Source organism: Excalfactoria chinensis, chromosome 4, assembly GCF_039878825.1.
Source record: "Excalfactoria chinensis isolate bCotChi1 chromosome 4, bCotChi1.hap2, whole genome shotgun sequence".
Lineage (NCBI taxonomy): Eukaryota > Metazoa > Chordata > Aves > Galliformes > Phasianidae > Excalfactoria > Excalfactoria chinensis.
In genome coordinates, this window is record NC_092828.1 from 69,947,394 (window position 1) to 69,964,346 (window position 16,953).

The 16,953-nt window shown below is 47.5% G+C and overlaps 4 protein-coding genes and 1 non-coding gene across 6 annotated transcripts; 2 read left to right on the forward strand and 3 right to left on the reverse strand.

Moving 5' to 3' along the window:
- Positions 1-1,280: 1,280 nt before the first annotated feature.
- RPL39 (ribosomal protein L39) lies at positions 1,281-3,593 on the reverse strand. Its single transcript, XM_072334351.1, has 3 exons — positions 3,491-3,593; positions 3,112-3,215; positions 1,281-1,614 (listed from the first exon to the last, which is right to left on the reverse strand). The coding sequence occupies exons 1-3, from the start codon at positions 3,491-3,493 to the stop codon at positions 1,566-1,568; spliced, it is 156 nt and encodes a 51-aa protein (XP_072190452.1). The 5' UTR covers positions 3,494-3,593; the 3' UTR covers positions 1,281-1,565.
- On the reverse strand, positions 2,036-2,167 carry LOC140252326 (small nucleolar RNA SNORA69). The gene has a single exon (XR_011903608.1). It is a non-coding gene; the product is annotated as a small nucleolar RNA SNORA69 (small nucleolar RNA).
- A 30-nt stretch (positions 3,594-3,623) lies between the features above and the next one.
- On the reverse strand, positions 3,624-11,320 carry UPF3B (UPF3B regulator of nonsense mediated mRNA decay). 2 transcript variants are annotated; one of them, XR_011903365.1, is made up of 10 exons: positions 11,003-11,320; positions 10,747-10,853; positions 10,562-10,668; positions 9,081-9,179; positions 8,650-8,760; positions 7,972-8,015; positions 7,122-7,310; positions 6,484-6,635; positions 5,483-6,239; positions 3,624-4,634 (listed from the first exon to the last, which is right to left on the reverse strand). XR_011903365.1 is itself a non-coding variant. In XM_072334332.1 (10 exons), the coding sequence occupies exons 1-10, from the start codon at positions 11,189-11,191 to the stop codon at positions 4,488-4,490; spliced, it is 1,458 nt and encodes a 485-aa protein (XP_072190433.1). In that variant the 5' UTR covers positions 11,192-11,318; the 3' UTR covers positions 3,624-4,487. The 2 variants fall into 2 exon arrangements, 1 of the variants encoding a protein (XP_072190433.1); XM_072334332.1 differs by having other exon boundaries at positions 5,483-5,795; positions 11,003-11,318.
- Positions 11,321-11,351: 31 nt separating this feature from the next.
- On the forward strand, positions 11,352-12,083 carry NDUFA1 (NADH:ubiquinone oxidoreductase subunit A1). Its single transcript, XM_072334352.1, has 3 exons — positions 11,352-11,574; positions 11,694-11,783; positions 11,982-12,083. Exons 1-3 carry the CDS (start codon positions 11,473-11,475, stop codon positions 12,000-12,002), a joined length of 213 nt encoding a protein of 70 aa, XP_072190453.1. The 5' UTR covers positions 11,352-11,472; the 3' UTR covers positions 12,003-12,083.
- A 1,825-nt stretch (positions 12,084-13,908) lies between these two features.
- On the forward strand, positions 13,909-16,865 carry AKAP14 (A-kinase anchoring protein 14). Its single transcript, XM_072335136.1, has 5 exons — positions 13,909-14,143; positions 14,228-14,319; positions 14,464-14,643; positions 15,417-15,469; positions 15,783-16,865. Exons 1-5 carry the CDS (start codon positions 14,029-14,031, stop codon positions 15,868-15,870), a joined length of 528 nt encoding a protein of 175 aa, XP_072191237.1. The 5' UTR covers positions 13,909-14,028; the 3' UTR covers positions 15,871-16,865.
- Positions 16,866-16,953: the final 88 nt, after the last annotated feature.

Sequence of the window (16,953 nt, forward strand, 5' to 3'; positions counted from 1 at the left end):
TCACTACAACCCCAGGCAACACTACAGGCTTGGGGCAGAGCGGCTGGCAGGCTGCACAGAGAGAAAGGATCTGGGAACATGAGGTGACGGCCAGCTATAAAGGCTTGGGGTGTTTGATGTGTGGAGACTTGGGGGAGAATTGAGCCCAGCCAGGCACCCACAACTCTGAGAGCTCCACAGAAAAGTACTGCATGGATGCTGGGGCAGCCTCACACCCCTGCAAACGGCTGACTCCCAGACTTTGTCAGATGGGCATTTGCCTTCTTTGCAGCACTCGGCAGCAGGATGGGCTTTGCCACAGGCACACCCAGCAGCACTGCACCAATCCTGCCTGCTGAGCAGAGGTGATGGCTGACACCAGCCTACCCTGGAGAAGGGGACAGCACAGCCAGCATGGGCTCAGTGCTAAGTCACAGCACTAAGTCTCAGCCTCCTTCTGCAGCTCCCTGCAGCAAGTTGGCAATAGTTGGATGCCCTAGTTGAGAATGCAGGATCTGGGGAACTGAAGTGCTGACTCTGGTTTAATTCCTTCTCCCCCCTTTCTTTTTGAGTAACTTCTTATTACCATTCTGCTGACAGTGTTTTAGATTAAGCTGCACCTGTGGTTGGCATCAAGACAACTTCATCGAGCCATAACAGCTCCGAGCAACATGAAGCAGCAGGTTGTTCCGTGTTCTAGGGGCACATGCAGACATTACACTTACATCTATACACAGAATACTGGATTTTCTAGGAGATACATCTCTCCACTGCCCTTGATGTATTCTTCCCTTTCCAACCCCATAGATGAAGCTCTCAGCTATGCTGAACCCGCTCCACCACCAGGATCCAAATCTCTTGCTCCAGGAGCTGCTCTGCTCCACGCTGCACCCAAGAGCAGCTCCTGGAGCTGCAGACGCTGCAGGTACAGCTGTCTCCTCTGGGTGACTTGTGGCACAAGGCAAGATCCCTGTAAGTCTCCCACATCGCAGCCTGGGCTCCTGTGGGTCACAAAGTGAAGCCTTTCTCAAACCTCTGCCTACAAAAGCCCATATTTTTTCCCCAATTATTTGTCCCATAATAGATTTTCTTCAGACTAACTACTATAAAATCAGCTGTTTTTACTCCTTTTCTTTAAAAACTGATGTGTTTGGTGCTCTATGGTTTACAGTAATTGAGAAGACGTGGCCTCACCTGTCTGGAAAGAGCTGACAAGGTTTCCCACACTAGCTAAGAATGCGTCTGCAGAAGCACTACCTTTCTGTGCTGCTAACCCACCATACATGCACCAAATCAGCCAATTCATTCAGGACCATATTTATTAACAAGCCTGTACACTGTTAATACTTATGATTCCCAAAAGAAAGAACACTAATAGAACACAGTCTTCATGTTTCAGATGCCAAATGCTTCAAGATTGTTCCTGTTAATACCACGAGCCTGGACTGGCTCACAGAGCAAGAACTGAACGCCGCAGTCCAGTACTACAGAAGGAATGTCTTGAGGGTTGTTGATCAGCATTTGGGGGTCTATCAATCTGATGCAGAAAGACGAGCGTTATTAGAGCTCCCAGGAGACAGTCTCTCTTACAAGCCCAGTTTGGTCCTTCTCCAGTGTCTCCTTTTGGAGTTGTACCTAAGACAAAAACAGCATCAGTTAGCAAAATACACACAACTGAGCAGCCAGGTGGACTGAAACCACCTTTCATTAGCTCATCAGTAAAGCATTTCCATCGTGCTTCAAGCTGCCAACAAAAATCAACTCTGCATTTTCTTTCAGCTTAAATTCCCATCGGTTTACTTCCTTCATTTGCCAACCAGATAGCGCAGTACTGCAGAAAAGCCTCGAGAAAGAAACGTGTCTTAGAAAAAGGTGCATTAGCACTTAGCATGAGAATGTTCCACCTCCTCCCTTGGAGAGGAAAAAACCCCCATGTACACAGACTGCCCAATGACCATGAAAGCTATTTCCTGTAGCCTAAGGCAGAAACAACCATTTGTGATGATGAGCAGCACACAGAAAGCACACCCTTCTGGGAAGCTATATTCATTTATTCTTATGTTCCTGTTAAGGACAAACAGTTTCACCAACGCGCAGGTGAAACCAAAGACAGCATTAACAGAATTACTCTCAGCAGGGAAATGGCAGTACTCCCACAGAATGAAGCACTGCAATTGCAGCCTGCTATAGCGCACAGTTTGGAAGATAAACAGAAGCTCTTTTCATGCTGGTAACTGAAAGACAAGGAGCACACAACCTTAATTTTCCTAAAAGAGTTAACAGAAGCAAAAGGAACAGAACTCGGCAATTCTGTGCTGCCTCACTGCCACGGCCAGCTGCTGCCACTGCCATCCTTCTCACTACGTAGGAGAAAACAATGAGCTGGCTGCACAGTGACTGGACGGTACTGGCTGGCAGCTTCAAACCCAAGGGCTCACACTGCCACCATCATCTGCACGCCTCACACTGACCCGGTAGGTATGCTGCAATACTCCCTTACCATGCTTTCTTGAGCGTAGTGCTTGAAAATAAGTGCTACAGGCATAGAAAAGGGAACTACTGCAAAGTAATTTCAGTCACAAATCAAGCACCGTATGTTGTCGATTTCACCTCCCCTACACACAGAGACCTTTGGTTCTTCATGCAGTCTCTGTGCCTCAGAACACCTGTGTTCTGTATGCTGCTCCTTGAGAAGGCATCAAGAAATGGACGGCTATTGGAGGAAGGAGGAGCTGGAAGAGCAGTCCCAGGTGCAGAATGGATGTCTGTGTAACATTCTGCAGTAATTCTTCCACAGGTACGGTTTATGCTTTCAGTTTCAATGACTGACCATCTCAACAGTTAATTGATGCCAGAAGACACTTACAGAACACTGAAATGAACTCGAGAAGGAAAAGTTGGGAACCCCACACTCAGGAAAACACAATGGGCCGACAGAACCCGGGGAGATGTGCACCATGCAAACCCGTATGGAAGCTGCATCCGTGCACCACTGCACTTGTGAGTACGTGAGCACTGTTACCACAAGAACGAGGCTCTGCAGCCTTCAGGCCGCTCTGTGCAGGACTGTGACGCCGCGCCTGTGCGCTGCTGGGCCACAGCATCTCAAAGAGCGACAGCTGATCCCATTACCTGATCTTATTGCCCGTTTTCATGCGAATCCATTGCGGAATGGGGCGATTTTGCTTCTGCTTCTTCGCAAGGAAGCGTTTGATCTTGAAAGTCTTGTGAGACGACTGCAAAAGAAAGGGGCGGTCAGCGCGGCAGACCCGGGGAGCTCGGCCAGGCCCGGGGAGCTCGGCCAGGCCCGGGGAGCTCGGCCAGGCCCGGGGAGCTCGGCCAGGCCCGGGCAAGCCCCGCATCGACACGGTAAGGGGATAACCGGCGTCCACCCGCCCCGCCATGACCCCCCAGACCCCGCCGCGAGCCCCGAGCAGCGTCCAGCGTGAAGCGGGCTGGGAGCGGCGCGTCCCGGCGGCGGATGGCAGCGGATGGCAGCGGATGGCCTCACCATAGCGCTGCGCGGCGCGGCGTCCCGGCGATGGCGGCTGCGAAAGAGGCGGAAGGGGCGGGGCGAGGGCGGGGCGGCGGCGCGTGTGCACAGCGCCCCCCTGCGGCGCGGCGGAGTGACGCACTGCGGCAGCGACAGTTTGCGGACCTTTATTGGGCTCAGTACAAAAGCTACGGCTAAAAGGCGCTAGCTTAAAGGAGCCGCTACCGGCGAAGTCTCTTTCCGGGCTGTAAAACAACACCTGAAAACAGAGGGAAGATGAAGCACAGACCGAGGACGGCAGCTGGGAAACGTTTCACGCTCGAACAGAAGGGGATGCTCTGTACAACTACATCTGATCAAAATCAGCGTTTCGGCATTGGTAGACTTTGACAACAGAATTTCAAGCAGTATCCCATATCAAGCCAGCTTATTCATACACTCCAACTTAACCCTTTCTCGAGGAAGGGCTCTCCCCTCCTGAGCTCACTGTGCAATTCCAGATGTTCTCCCTTCCAGAACCAGAGCGCTCTGCTCCGTCCCTACCTCACCCACCGGCAGGCCTGGCTCGGTGCTACTGCTATTAAAGAGCTGTCGTTGCTTTGGAAGGAGCACCACACCACGCGTTAACAGCACACCACTGCAAGCTTGCTCTGCTTGAGTGCATCGAACGGTGGCTCCAATGGCTCTATATTAAAGCTCTGCATTAGATCCGGGTGTCATCTCCTCCCGACTGCGGGACTCATTTATTATCATACTTAAGGCCACAAAGTCTTTCTACTTTGCAAAGGTTCTCTTCTCCGTTGTAGTTAGATGCTAGGAAAATAAATTCAAATAACTGAAAATACAATGAGAACATTTCAAATTCCAAATCTACAACTGAGGTTCTTTAGCCAGAACCATCCAACAGCGCAATGCCCCCTCTTCTTCCTTTGTTCCTTCTTCGCTTCGAAGGCACTTCTGGATTGCGTAGTACAAGCTCTTTGGCTGCACAGAACACATAAGGCCTGCATGCTGGTCACTCCTCTTCCCTCACATTACTGCTCTCACTCTCTTGTTTCTTCTCTGCTCCCTGATCTGTGGACTTTGCAGCACTGTCTTCATACTGACACAATCTGCTTCGGCTTCGGGCTCCGGGCTGGTACAGCTGCATTGCTGGACGATCCTGAAATAAATCAAAACTATTTAGACCCCTTCAAAGCCCCAGCACTCTCAAGGTTACAATGACATCAGTAATATAACAGAAGGCTCAAATTCAAACTCCTCAGACCGTTCTAAAATATATTATTCCACCAAGGCAGCAATGTAAGTTCAACTGCCTCAAATCAAGGTTGTCCCTGTTCAAGCCACAAAGAACACTGCACCTGCTTGATGTTACCGGGACTTTACTTCTATTTTTGAGAGCCTAGTCTGGCTCTTCCTCCTGCAGAATGCAGACCAACTTTGAAGTTCCTCCAAAACCTCTTCCATTTGTACCCAATAATGTCTTAGGTGACACATAAGACTTACATAGTGATCCCTTACGCACTTGGACTGCAGAAGCAGAGCTGCAGAGCACATAAAACCGAACTCAAAACATTTCATCAAGAATTTATTCTTAGGATCTTCTGTTATATTTGGCATGTGGTAGCCTTGTCCCTGTTTTGGAGGAACCTGATCAACTGCTCTCCTACTCCAAGATAGATTTTCAGGCACATGCATCAAAAGATGCAGATTAGTGATGCTGTACCAACACCTGCCAACAGGCTGGATCTTTATCAGATGAAGTGGGATCAAGGTATTTACGATTTAGCCCACTACCTTGGCTTAATTCCTGTACAGTGACGAGGGGGAAAAACATAAAATCAATGTCTGAAAGCTTAGTAAACAAATGGGCAGCCTTTCTAGCAGTTTGTTACATTAACAGGGAGAACGACGACAGAAACAATACGGTTCTTTCCTCAAAGCGCATTTATCCTAAAAACACAGATCGGTCCCTATGAATTAACACATGAAACTGAAGAAATACAGCACCTTGTTTCTGATACGATCCCTCTTAATTGTATCCTCTTTTTTATCATCTTTGGTTACTTTCTCAGTTTTGTCCATGCCGCAGGTAAAGTCTGTAAGATCACTTTTCTTTCCCTTATCTCTGAGCAAGTCTCTCTCCTTTTTCACCTCTTCCTCTTTTCTTCTAAAAACCTTTTCTTTCTCAAAGCGTTCTTTCTGCCTCCGACGCTCTTCTTCCTGGCGTCTCAGTTTCTCCCTCTGTGCTCTCTCATATTCTCTGTCTCTTTCAAAATCTCTATCTCGATCCCTGTAGTCCTTTACACACTCATCTTCCGATCTGTATGAAAACAAAACTGAAGATGAAGCTCAAAAGATTCAGCAGAGTTGGGAGATCAACGTAATACTGGTGTAAATTTGCAATATGAAGACGACAGACTGGTAGGTTCTAGGTTTGGGAAACTGTCCTAACCCAAGTCATGCACGATAACCAGAGATGGCACCAAGTGCTGGCATTTCTTAGCCTTCTGGTCACATAGCTGGCCGAGTCTCCTCTGGCTTCCAAAGCATCTAAAGTTCTCTGCCACACAAGGCAGAACTGCACCCTGAACAGATCATGAAGCTGCTGAGAATTAGATTTCCACTTTGACCTTCTACAAGACTTAAAGGGACTAGTAACTGCGGTATGCCTCTCCTCTTGCCACAGTTAGCATTCTTTCATTGCCAGGATTGTGCTCTCAGCCTGCTGTAGGTCCCCTACACCTGGGCTTCTCTTGTGGAGTTCCTAGAGAGAGGTGCAAAAAACATCTTAAAGTTTGTCCACTAGTGAAGAAATGACGTAATTCACACATCTTCTTATAAGCACGGGGATGTTGCACTGCCACAGGAAACACATCCCACACCTTACAGCAGAAAAATCATCTGAAAGGGATTTCAAAACACGGTCATGGCAGAGAAGCCTGACCCTCGGTACGATCAGGAAACACGTTATATATACACATAGATATTTATAGCAAGTACTAAAATACTTTTTTGCCTTCTCTTCTTTTGTCTCCCCATCAGATCGTTTGGCAGATGCACTACTCGCATTTTTTTCCTCCCTCAGAGTCTCTTTTTCCAGTTTCTTGGATTTTTCTTTTTTCTCCAAGTCTTTCTCATCTTTTTCAGGCTTCTTAAGCAGCTACAAAGAAAACACAAGTCTCAACTAAAAAGCTCACTCTAATACATATTTGTCTGGCACAACACTGAAATTGCATCAGGGGAACCACAGCCCAGTAAGGAATACACATTAATTTTACTGCAAACTGCAGTACTTTAAAAGCTGGAGTGTATGAGTAAGCATCATCCACACAACATATTGGATTCTTTTTTCTTCCCTTAAAACACACGTTAGAAAGCTTAAAAATAAGTCTCTATTTCATAGTAAAATCACGATTTTGTTCACCACAGCATGTACAAGTCACGTGACAAAAGCTTTAAGTATTACTAGGAAGCATTACAGCACATTAATTTTTACAATGCCTACTATTAAATATTACAAAAAAAGTGGTAATTTACGAACACCGAACTCATGTGATTCTTCACACAGAGCACAATTTGAAAGACTTATATACAAATAATAGGGGAAAAGGAATGTAACAGTTTATAATAAAGAACTGTTCTAGACCTTAATCTTTGGTTCTTCTTTTGATCTGTCTCTTTCTTTTTCTGGGCATCTGTCTACTTTCTTCAGTTTTTCTGCTTCCTTTCTCTTTCTTCTCTCCTCCTCCTTCCATTTTCTTCTTTCTTCTTCCCTTTGTCTTTTTCTTTCCAATTCTCTCCTCCTCCTCTCCTCTCTCTTTTCCTCTCTGAGCCTCTATGTGTGTCAAAAACAAAGAATCAGTGTATCTCCGATCTAGCAAACATCCCTTTAAGCCCAACAGGGTATTTTGCTAAGAAGTGATGCAGTATTCCGTTAGAAAGCAACTCATCTCAAAACTCCTCCTATTACACAAATACTGTTTTCTCTATTATACTATTGTGAACCTGAACACATGACAGCGGCGATATTTTAAAGCACAGCACAAGTCAAGATTTATGGGAGGAAAAGAGACTGGACTCAGCCTTTATCATTCTAATTTCAATTAAATGTGTTTCATCAGCGATGTTCTGAATTGCTAGATATTAAAATGATATTATGTGCTAGGAGAATGATTATCTACAAGGACCTCAACCAGAACTGCATTAAAACACAAGCATTTAAATGGGATCTGGTTTGGCAGTGCCACAGAGATGTCCAGCATGGTGCTGGCTATGTCCAGAACACACAAAACACCACTGTAACTACAAAGGCCGGTGTTCTAATAGTTTAACATATGTGAACTAACTGTGAGCAAGGAAACTGGATCAAAAGCTGCTTCTTCAAGAAGAAGAGCAATAACATATCAATAAGCACCCTGCAATATATGCACTCATGCTCTAAAGAAGCCAATCATTGTACCTGCAAGCAACAAGAAGATTCTGGGCACAAGTCTTACCTGCTTATTTTTCAGGAAGTTCAGTAAGGGAGTAGTCTTTTTAGCTAGAAAACATACAAAAGCTGGTGTAAACAATGCTTTATCTGGCACTGCAATACCTGTAACACAATTCTATATCACATGAAGAAGCCTTATGGACTTTGCTGTCTACCTCCTCTTCTATCCAGCAATACAGTAGTGAAACAATTATTCCAAACCTGCTTCACAACAATAACCACAATCCTAAAACTTTGTTTAGAACACTAATAAGTTACCCAGCACACCTATCTGTAAAGGGACATTTACCCTGTATTATCTGTTTCTCAGCTTTCCTCACTGATACTTGTAACATGCTCCAAAGAAAGATCATTCTAGTCCGTTTTATTTGAGCATAATAAAACACCACCACACCTCATCAAAACGCAGCCACTCCACAGCCTTGTCCAGCTAATAAACATCTGATTAGCAGCTCAAAACCCAAAGGAAGATTACCATATAAAACTTAAAGAGAAAAATTTAGATCTTGGGAGTTAAAAAAAAACACCATTCAACACACTGAGCACCATTAGCCTAAAGGTTTAACAATACCAGGCAAATACAAAACACAGACCCTCAAAGGCTGAGAAATCACAGCTTAAAGATGCACCACATACTTTGGTTCTGTAGGAAAAGCTAACTATAGCGTGCAGATTTCCATACCGATCAGCTCTTTGTTTCTTGCCTCTATTTCCTCCAACAAGGTTTCAGGAGTGGAAGTTAACTTCTCATCATCCGCACTGTAACTTTCCAAAAACTTCTTGTACTCTGGATCTACAGAGGAGGTGAGAGAAGAAGAAACAAAGAAAAGTGTATTGGAGCATGGAAAGAACCCACTTGGTCATTGCTGGGAGTTTGGAATAGACTAATGCAAGTTGCGCTGTTTACGTGTTGCCTTGTTATGAACTGTCCACCTTCAAAGAATACGCTGTAAATATGGCAGCTATATTTAACAGATCTGCAGCCACTAACACAGCAGTAAGAAGGTTTGCATGCAATTAAACATCCTATTAATACACAAAATACTGCATTCAAACCACTTTTAGGACTTCCAAGTCTCTAAGCATGCAAAACAAGCGAGCCAGCTTTTATACCGTCTTCAATTGTCCCCGTTTTGGCATCCTTTTTCTTGCTCTTCTTCTTCGCAGCTTTCTGGAAAGGTGCAAACTCTACTATGGCAGCATATTCCTGACCTTTTAAGAGAGGAGGGGAAAAACTGCATTAAGATAGGAATGAAGCAGGTATGAAATAGAGCATATAATGCATGTGTAGAACAGAAAGATGAGCTGCGCCAGAAACACGCAATACTAGAAGGGACTAACGGAACAGCATAACAAATAAAGAATTCTCAAAGCTATTTAATGAAATAATGCTGTTAGAGAGAGCAAAATTCATGAAACAAATCATCTTGCAATGCTAACAAAATACCAGATTTGCAGATCCTGACCAACAGGGAAATGACAGACATACGGCTGCCTGCAGCCACACCACCCACATCCTGCAGACCACATCTGTGTCATGCAAGCAGCAGGGAACATTTCACCTTAAGGGGATTCAGGCAAATCTCACTTGTTACCAAATGCAATAGAATGCAACATCCACACACTGCAAACAGGCTTTGGAGTTTTATCTTCCAACAGGAAAGCTGCGTTTGTGGCAGCATTAATCTAGCACTGTCATTGGGCACAGTAAATACGAAGAGTGAGCCATTACGTTATAGAGGAGCATCTTTAGAAGATATCCAGGCATTATTAGAACCCAATGATGTAGCTCCTAAATAAAACGTTTTCACAGGCAGAGCTGCATGTCACATAAAGCACCCAGATGGATTAAAAGAGCCCACACAGACTTGAAACAAAGCTAAGTGGGAAATTCTCAGTCCACCAAAGCCCAGGAAACCACTCCTGTCACAGCTTCCACTGAACATGGGATTTTAAGGTCTGACAGGGAGTAGTAAGGATTGGTGTTACCCAATGTAAGCATTTTTTTTAATGTGAAAGCAAAGGATGAGAGATGCACTGAATATGTAAGGCGTAGTTAGAACAGGGCTAAGTAGCACTCAAACTCTTGGAGAAGCACCTCAAGAACAACACTTGTTTCCAACAAGATCAGTGTCTCTGGAGAGCAGATAACTCCACAATCAGCGCTGTAGTGAAAAACCTGCTCCCTGTACCAAACCAAGGCAGCTCACTCTGTCGTAAGCGAGACAGGCGTTGATTGGAACTACAGAGTGATCAAAGGTTGGAGCAGAGAGAGGTGGAACGAGGTGACACCACTATCCTCAGTCTCCACCCAATGGAAAGGACAGCACCCAGCACTCTGCTTGGCCGTCATGCAATGAGGGTGCACACCAGCATTAGCCATGCTGATACCACCCTCGCTTCTATAACGGCTCCAGCAGCACCTGAGCTGAGCACACCCACATTTGACATCTGATACCTAAAATTAACCTAACTTACTTCCCGCTGAGCATAAGGTGCTATTTTCGTTCGGATATCTTCTACCACGTTCATAGGGCCGCCAACAGGCCCACACACCGCTCTCCAGCCCCCAGCCCAGCCCCGAGGCCACCTGCCTTTGTGATCCACGAAGACATAGCCATCAAAGCGGTCCCGGAACAGCACAATGTCCTCCTGGTTTCTGAAGTTGATGTAGGCACGGGAGAAAACGTGCGGGTACAAACTGCGGGGAGAGGCGGGGAGAGGCGGTGAGCGGCCGGCAGGCGGGCCGCGGGGCGGGGAGCGGCGGGCGGGACCGTACCTGGAATCGTTAGCGAAGAACTCGAAGTAGTCGTGCTCGGGCAAGGGCTGCAGGTGCTCCTCCAGCTGCTCCCGGGTGAGGCTGGGCGGCAGCCGCCGGATCACCACCTGCAGCACGGCCCGCAGTTACCCAAAGCGCCGAGGGCCGCCCGCCGCTTTCTCTTTCCCTTCCTCTCCTCGTTCCTCTTCCACCCCCTCCCCGAGGCGGCCCCGACCCGTCACGGCCGCGCCAGGCCCCGCTCTGGGCCGGGCCGCACCTTGCTCAGCGTCTCCTTCTTGTCCTTGGGCCGCTCCAGCCGCTCGAGCTCCGCGCCGCCGCCGCCGCCGCCGCCGCTCCTCCCGTCCGAGCCGCCCGTCGCCCCCGAGCCGCCTCCCGGCGCCGCTCCCGGCCCGGCGGACACCCCGCGCCGCTCCTTGGGCCTGGCGTTCTCCTTGTCCTCCTTCATCCCGGGCCGCGAGGCAGCGCCGCGCACCACAACGCGCCCATTGGCCGACAGCGCCTCGCGGCTGCGCCGTAGCGGGCCGCCAACCTCGGCACAGGCCTTCTCGCCCCCGCGCGGCCTGGAAGAGTACGACTTCCGGCGTGCCCCGCGCCGAGTGGAACACTACAACTTCCGGCGCGCCCCGCGCGGCACGGAGCTGTGCGGCTGTGCGGCCCAGAGCGGGGCGTGCCGGGAGTGACCTCGGCCCGACTGGAAGCGGAGCCGGTGCCGGTGATCGCGGCGCCATGTGGTACGAGATCCTGCCCGGCATGGCCATCATGGGTGTCTGCCTCAGCATACCCGGGCTGTCCACCATCTACATGCACCGCTGGTGCAACGGCGGCAAGGTCAGCGTTCCCGGACCGCCTCGACCCTCCGAGGCTTCCCAGGCCGCGGCCCGGCTCCCAGCCCCCTTTCCCCGCCCTCCCCGCGTCCCTCCGTAACGCGCAGCCCCGTGTGCCCGCAGGAGAAGAGGGTCGCCCGCAATCCGTACCAATGGACGCTGATGGAGAGGGACCGGAGGCTGTCGGGGGTCAACAAGTACTACGTGTCCAAGGCAGGTGCCGGGCACGGGTTGCTGCTGGAACTTGCTGTGGGTGTGCTGGATGGGCTGCAGGACAAGGGCTGCGTTACAGTTTGGGTGCATGAGGGTTGAAAAGTAGCACGTAGAGCTCCGTGTCTGCACAGCAGCCATGGTTACAAGACAAGGGTTGTGCATTTACTGCTGTTACGTGTTCACTCTTTTTTTTCCCAGGGTCTGGAGAACATCGACTAAGGCAGCACAGCTCAAAGAAGCCACAGATCTGTATAGAACAATCGAGGTCTCTAATAAAGATACCCATGTATTTAACCGTTGTATCTGCGTCGCTGTAAGCTTTGGATGGAATTAGTTTCCTCTGGGAAAGAGAAATCGCTAGTTGCAAGATGTCAGATGTGGAAGTGAAATGCAGATCTTGGGTCACTTGTCACAGAGTGGAAACAAATGATGTTATACGGCACTCATAAGAGAGAAGCTAGGATATATTTATGTAACGTATTATGTAATGTAGGTATAATGTGGTGATTTAACAGCAACTTAACAAGATTTGAGATACCTGGATACATTTGGTTATTTACTGCATAGAACTCTCTATGGAGGCCCTCCCACTGAGTCACAAGGTTCAGAGTGGACACCCTCGCTTCTCAAACTTCAGTGATGAAGATAAAGAGCCCAAGCACAGCTGGATCCACTCCTAGTCCCAGACTTGGTCAACAGTTTATGCCTAAAGGATTATATGTGCACAATCAATCTAATATATAGTCTTAGTGAAGCTAGTAGATCCAATATAAGATGTGATCTTAGTGAGGCTAACAAAGCCTAAAACGTACTCTTAGTCACTTACAGCATGGTGTCTTGATGTCAAGAAGTACAAGAACTCTGTACAGGCGTAACCTCAACAGGTTTCCCTACTCGAGGGGAGATCCTGTTGAGCATCCAGCTGCTGTGCAGGATCGCTCAAGGTAGGCTCTTGGGCTGACTCACTGTTTGGGGGGTAAGATGATTGACTCACAGCCATAAGTTTGCTTCTGAGGTGTAAGCTCCATTGGTCTTGCACAAGCTGTCTGTGATCGGCTCTTTCAGTCCTCCAAGTCAGAAAGAAAGAATGGTTAATCTACAAGATTAACCATTATCAGTACTGTTTCTCATTGTCCACCTGCACAAGGCCTTGTCTGTAAGGTCAGGTTTAAGGAGGCAGCTGAGGGAATGGTGGCAGTGGGTGGCAGGGAGCATTACTGTCACATCAGCACAATGAACACTGAATCAAGTGTTTTACTGCGAGGCACAGAGATGTGGAACAACCAGAGACAATCAGATACTGAACAAGGCACAGTCATGTAAATTAGACATTTCTGAAACCACTGTGGCTGGAAAATTAAGCCTTAGCTACACAGAGGCTACAGAAATAGCTGGCAGCAAACAATCTTTATACTGAGGATGCCCAGCACTAGGAATCGTGTGTTAACTGCAGCTAAGCCTGATTCTCTGTTCTATAGAAGTGTCCTGGTAATGTAGTTTCCCTTATTTGCTCATAGCCACATTGAAAAAGCAACAAATACTGTGGGAAAAGATAACACACAGATGTAAAGAGAGTTCTGAATTTACACCAGCATAAATGACAGCAAGCTTAGACACAAATTTACATCTGAATTCCTGCCATGGGTGGTTGGGATGTGACCAAAGAGTTCCTCAGTGTCCTGAGCAATACATCCGTGGTGGTTTGTGTCCCTGAGCAGGGCCAGAAGCACCTGATGCTGCTCTGGGGGCACTCTGTGCTCAGGCTCTACAACGAGCTGGCTGAGTAAGGCCTTCCAGCTGCTCAGACTTCCTAAACATCACCAGCCTTGAGTTTAGCCCAGGACAGGCCTGTCAAAGCTGCCTGTTTGTTCCCATGGTAACCTCCCCTTGTCACGGAAGAGTGGCTGCTGGGGATTTTGCACCCTGTGTTCTGTGAAAATACTAGAAGCCTTTTCCACCAGCAGCCCTCAGGCTCTGAGGGGCCCCGTGCCAAGGCACCTCTGAGCAACAGGACAGCCCGGCTGTGTTTGCAGAGCACAGAGCTGCAGGAAGGTTCCGTACCCAAAATGTCCTTGGGCAGACTCATGGGTTGGCTCATGGGTTGCCATGCCAACAGAACACAAACAGCACTGCTGGAGCTCCTTCACACACTGCCAGCCATCACTTATCTACGCTCCTCCAGACCTCCCCCAGCCTGGGAAGGACATTTCCAAAGTAAGGGCTTCTCTTAACAGAGGTCAAGACAATGGACGAGGAAAATGAAAACGCTGCCATGGAGAAGGCAGTGCACATGATTGTGAAAAAGGCGACTCGTGCTGCACAGGAATATTATCTAAACATTGTACAGAAAGAAGAAGAAGGTAGCGTGCTCGCTCTATTTGCTATATCTTACCGTGTGTCAGAGCTTTCCCAGAAGGATTTTCACAGCATTTTGTCCTTTTCAGAAGCTGAATACACTGCCAGAAACATTCAGTGGACAACATGTGAAAACTTCTCAGTGGAGAAGGGACGGCAGCAAATTGAAGAGTACATTTCTGTGAGTGACAATTCCACCCTCTCAGTTAGATTGTGCCCTCTTACCATTGAACGGTGTGAAACATGAATAAAAGCACCTCAGTTCCTTTTGGCACCTCCCTTTGGTTATGTCTGCTAGACAGACTGTGCTCTGTTTGTTCAGCAGACGTGGGAGCTTCACGAGAGCTGGCTTCACTGTTCAGAGTTTCTCTGGGAAGAAGATCTTCAGTACAGCAAGAAGTACCACTACAGAGTTCTCTGGAGCATCCCAACACGCAGAAAACCCATCCCACAAGCAACAGCAAGCACCTATTTTGTGATAGAGATCTCAAAAATCAAACCTATTGTAAGTATTCAGAAGTAGCACGCAGCAATCCTTTAAGGTATGGCAGTCAAACACCAGCTTTCCTTACCTTGAACGAGAGGAAGCTGTAATTTAAACTGTAATTAGCCTCTAACAACAGATCCTTGGAGTTAAAGTTTGTAACCACACTCCAAAGGGACCAGTTTTATTATTGAGACCATATTTAATACTTTTGCCTTGGTATCATGTTACATAATATTCTGTAAAAGGCTTGAGAATGCTAATTAGTAAAGCATAATATTCAAAAGGTATTTCCTCCTTTTTACTCCTTCCTTTAAGTTTCCATTTCACTTGCTACTGAAATTCTTTGATGAATGATATCACGTCCACTTCCACGGCTTATTATTCACCTGTACTTGAGTATTTTCTGACTCAAACCCAAATCTAACCTGCACACTGTAGGCTTTTATGTCCCCATTCAGAACTTACACGTTGTCACACTGTACCTTTGCCTTTCTAGCTGGTGGCTGTGGACCCCCAAGCAGCAACCCAGAAATCACTGCCACTGATCACAGATCTTATCCTAGCACACATGGGAATTAACATGGGAATTTCAGAGTCATTCCCTTCAGAAGAGAAAACGTAGAGGCCGTAAACCAAAACTGAAAATGGTGCAAATCCGTATCAGAAACGCTGCACAAATACAGAGTTGTTTTTAAAGAGGTAGATGTTAGTTCTCATCTTACCAAAACATTTGCTTTTTTTGGCCCTGTAGCTCAGTATGTGAGCTTCACCCTGTCTCTCCTCTCTCGCAGACCCTGCCTGTGGATGTATACTTCTTTCTGGAGTCCGGCAGGCTGATTCACAGGTATGCACTGTTACTTTTCCATCACTGCCATGACTGGGGAGGTTCTAGCAAGCTGTTCCTTGCCTAAACAAGCGGGCAGCCTGTTGTAAATGAGATGTTCACACTTACATCAGAGATGCAGATGAAGATGTCCACATTTTGCTAAGCAAAACCAAACGACCCTGCCTTCACTCCACCACAAGCGTGAGCAGCCACACCTGCATTCTACATAATGAGCTTTTAATAGCTTAGTGCAGTTCTAGCAAGGATTTATGTTTTAAGCAGATAGGTAGGTGTTATTCTTGCTATTTACCCCTTTTACTTTCTCCTCCAGACCAGAACGCTGTCGATTTAGAGAAAAGTGGTTGAAGGACATCATTGAAAATAAACTCATACTCAGGGAAAGGCTTAAGTTACCATGAGCAGCTTCAACTCGCCACCACTCTTGGTATTTTGTGGAGAATCAATGCAAGGAAGGAAAAACAGTTATTTCTTCTTAACTTGTGGATTACTTTGTAGGTGTGGAAGCAAAATTTAATCTGTATTAAATCAACTATGGGCTGAGCAGGCTGCTGGTTTTCCATTATAGTCCCCTTGCAGATATGGGTGAGTGCAACAGGTCAAATAGAACCAGGTTCCAGAATGCAGATAGGAAGAAGCAGCTGGGCTGGGTTTGCCATTTGTGAATGCCAAACCTGCAGAACTCCAGGGCAAAAAGAAGTTACTGGACTTATCAGGGCAAGGAAGTGGCTGGATGGTCACAGCCAGAAGGTTGTGATCAACGGCTTTATGTCCAGGTAGAGGCCCACGACGAGTGGTGTCCTCCAGGGGTCCATCTTGGGAGCAGTGCTCTTCAGCATCTTTCTCAGTGACATGGAGGATGAGATCAGCTGATGAGACCGAGTGGTGCAGCTAACACAGTTGAAGATGCCAACCAGAGGGACCTGGACAGGCTTGAAAAGTGGGCCTATGAGGAGCTAATGAAGTTCAACAAGGCCAAGAGCAAAGTCTTGCAACCGAGTAGGGCAATCCCAGGTATGTGTACAGTCTGGGAGGAGAACACATTGAGAGGAGCCCTGTGGAGGACTTGGGGATTCTGGTGGACAGAAAAAGCTGGACATGAGTTAGCAACATGGTTTTGCAGCCTGCAAGGCCAACAGTGTTCTGGGCCGCATCAACAGAGGGATGGCAGCAGGGCGAGGAAGGGAATTGTTCCCCTCTGCATTGCCCTTGTGAGGTCCCATCTAGATGCTCAAAGAGCTGGAGCACCTCTCCTCTAAAGAAAGGCTGAGGGAACTGGGCTTCAGCCTGGAGAAGAGAGGGCTTCAGGGAGACCTCACTGTGGCCTTTCAGTACCTGAAGTGGCCTAAATGAAATGTGGGAACAGACGCTTTATCAAGGGATCTTCCCAGCAGTCGTGGCTTTAAATCAAAAGAAAAGAGATTACGTTAGATACTTGAAGGAAATTCTTCATTCAGAGAGTACTGTTGCCCTGGCACTGCTGT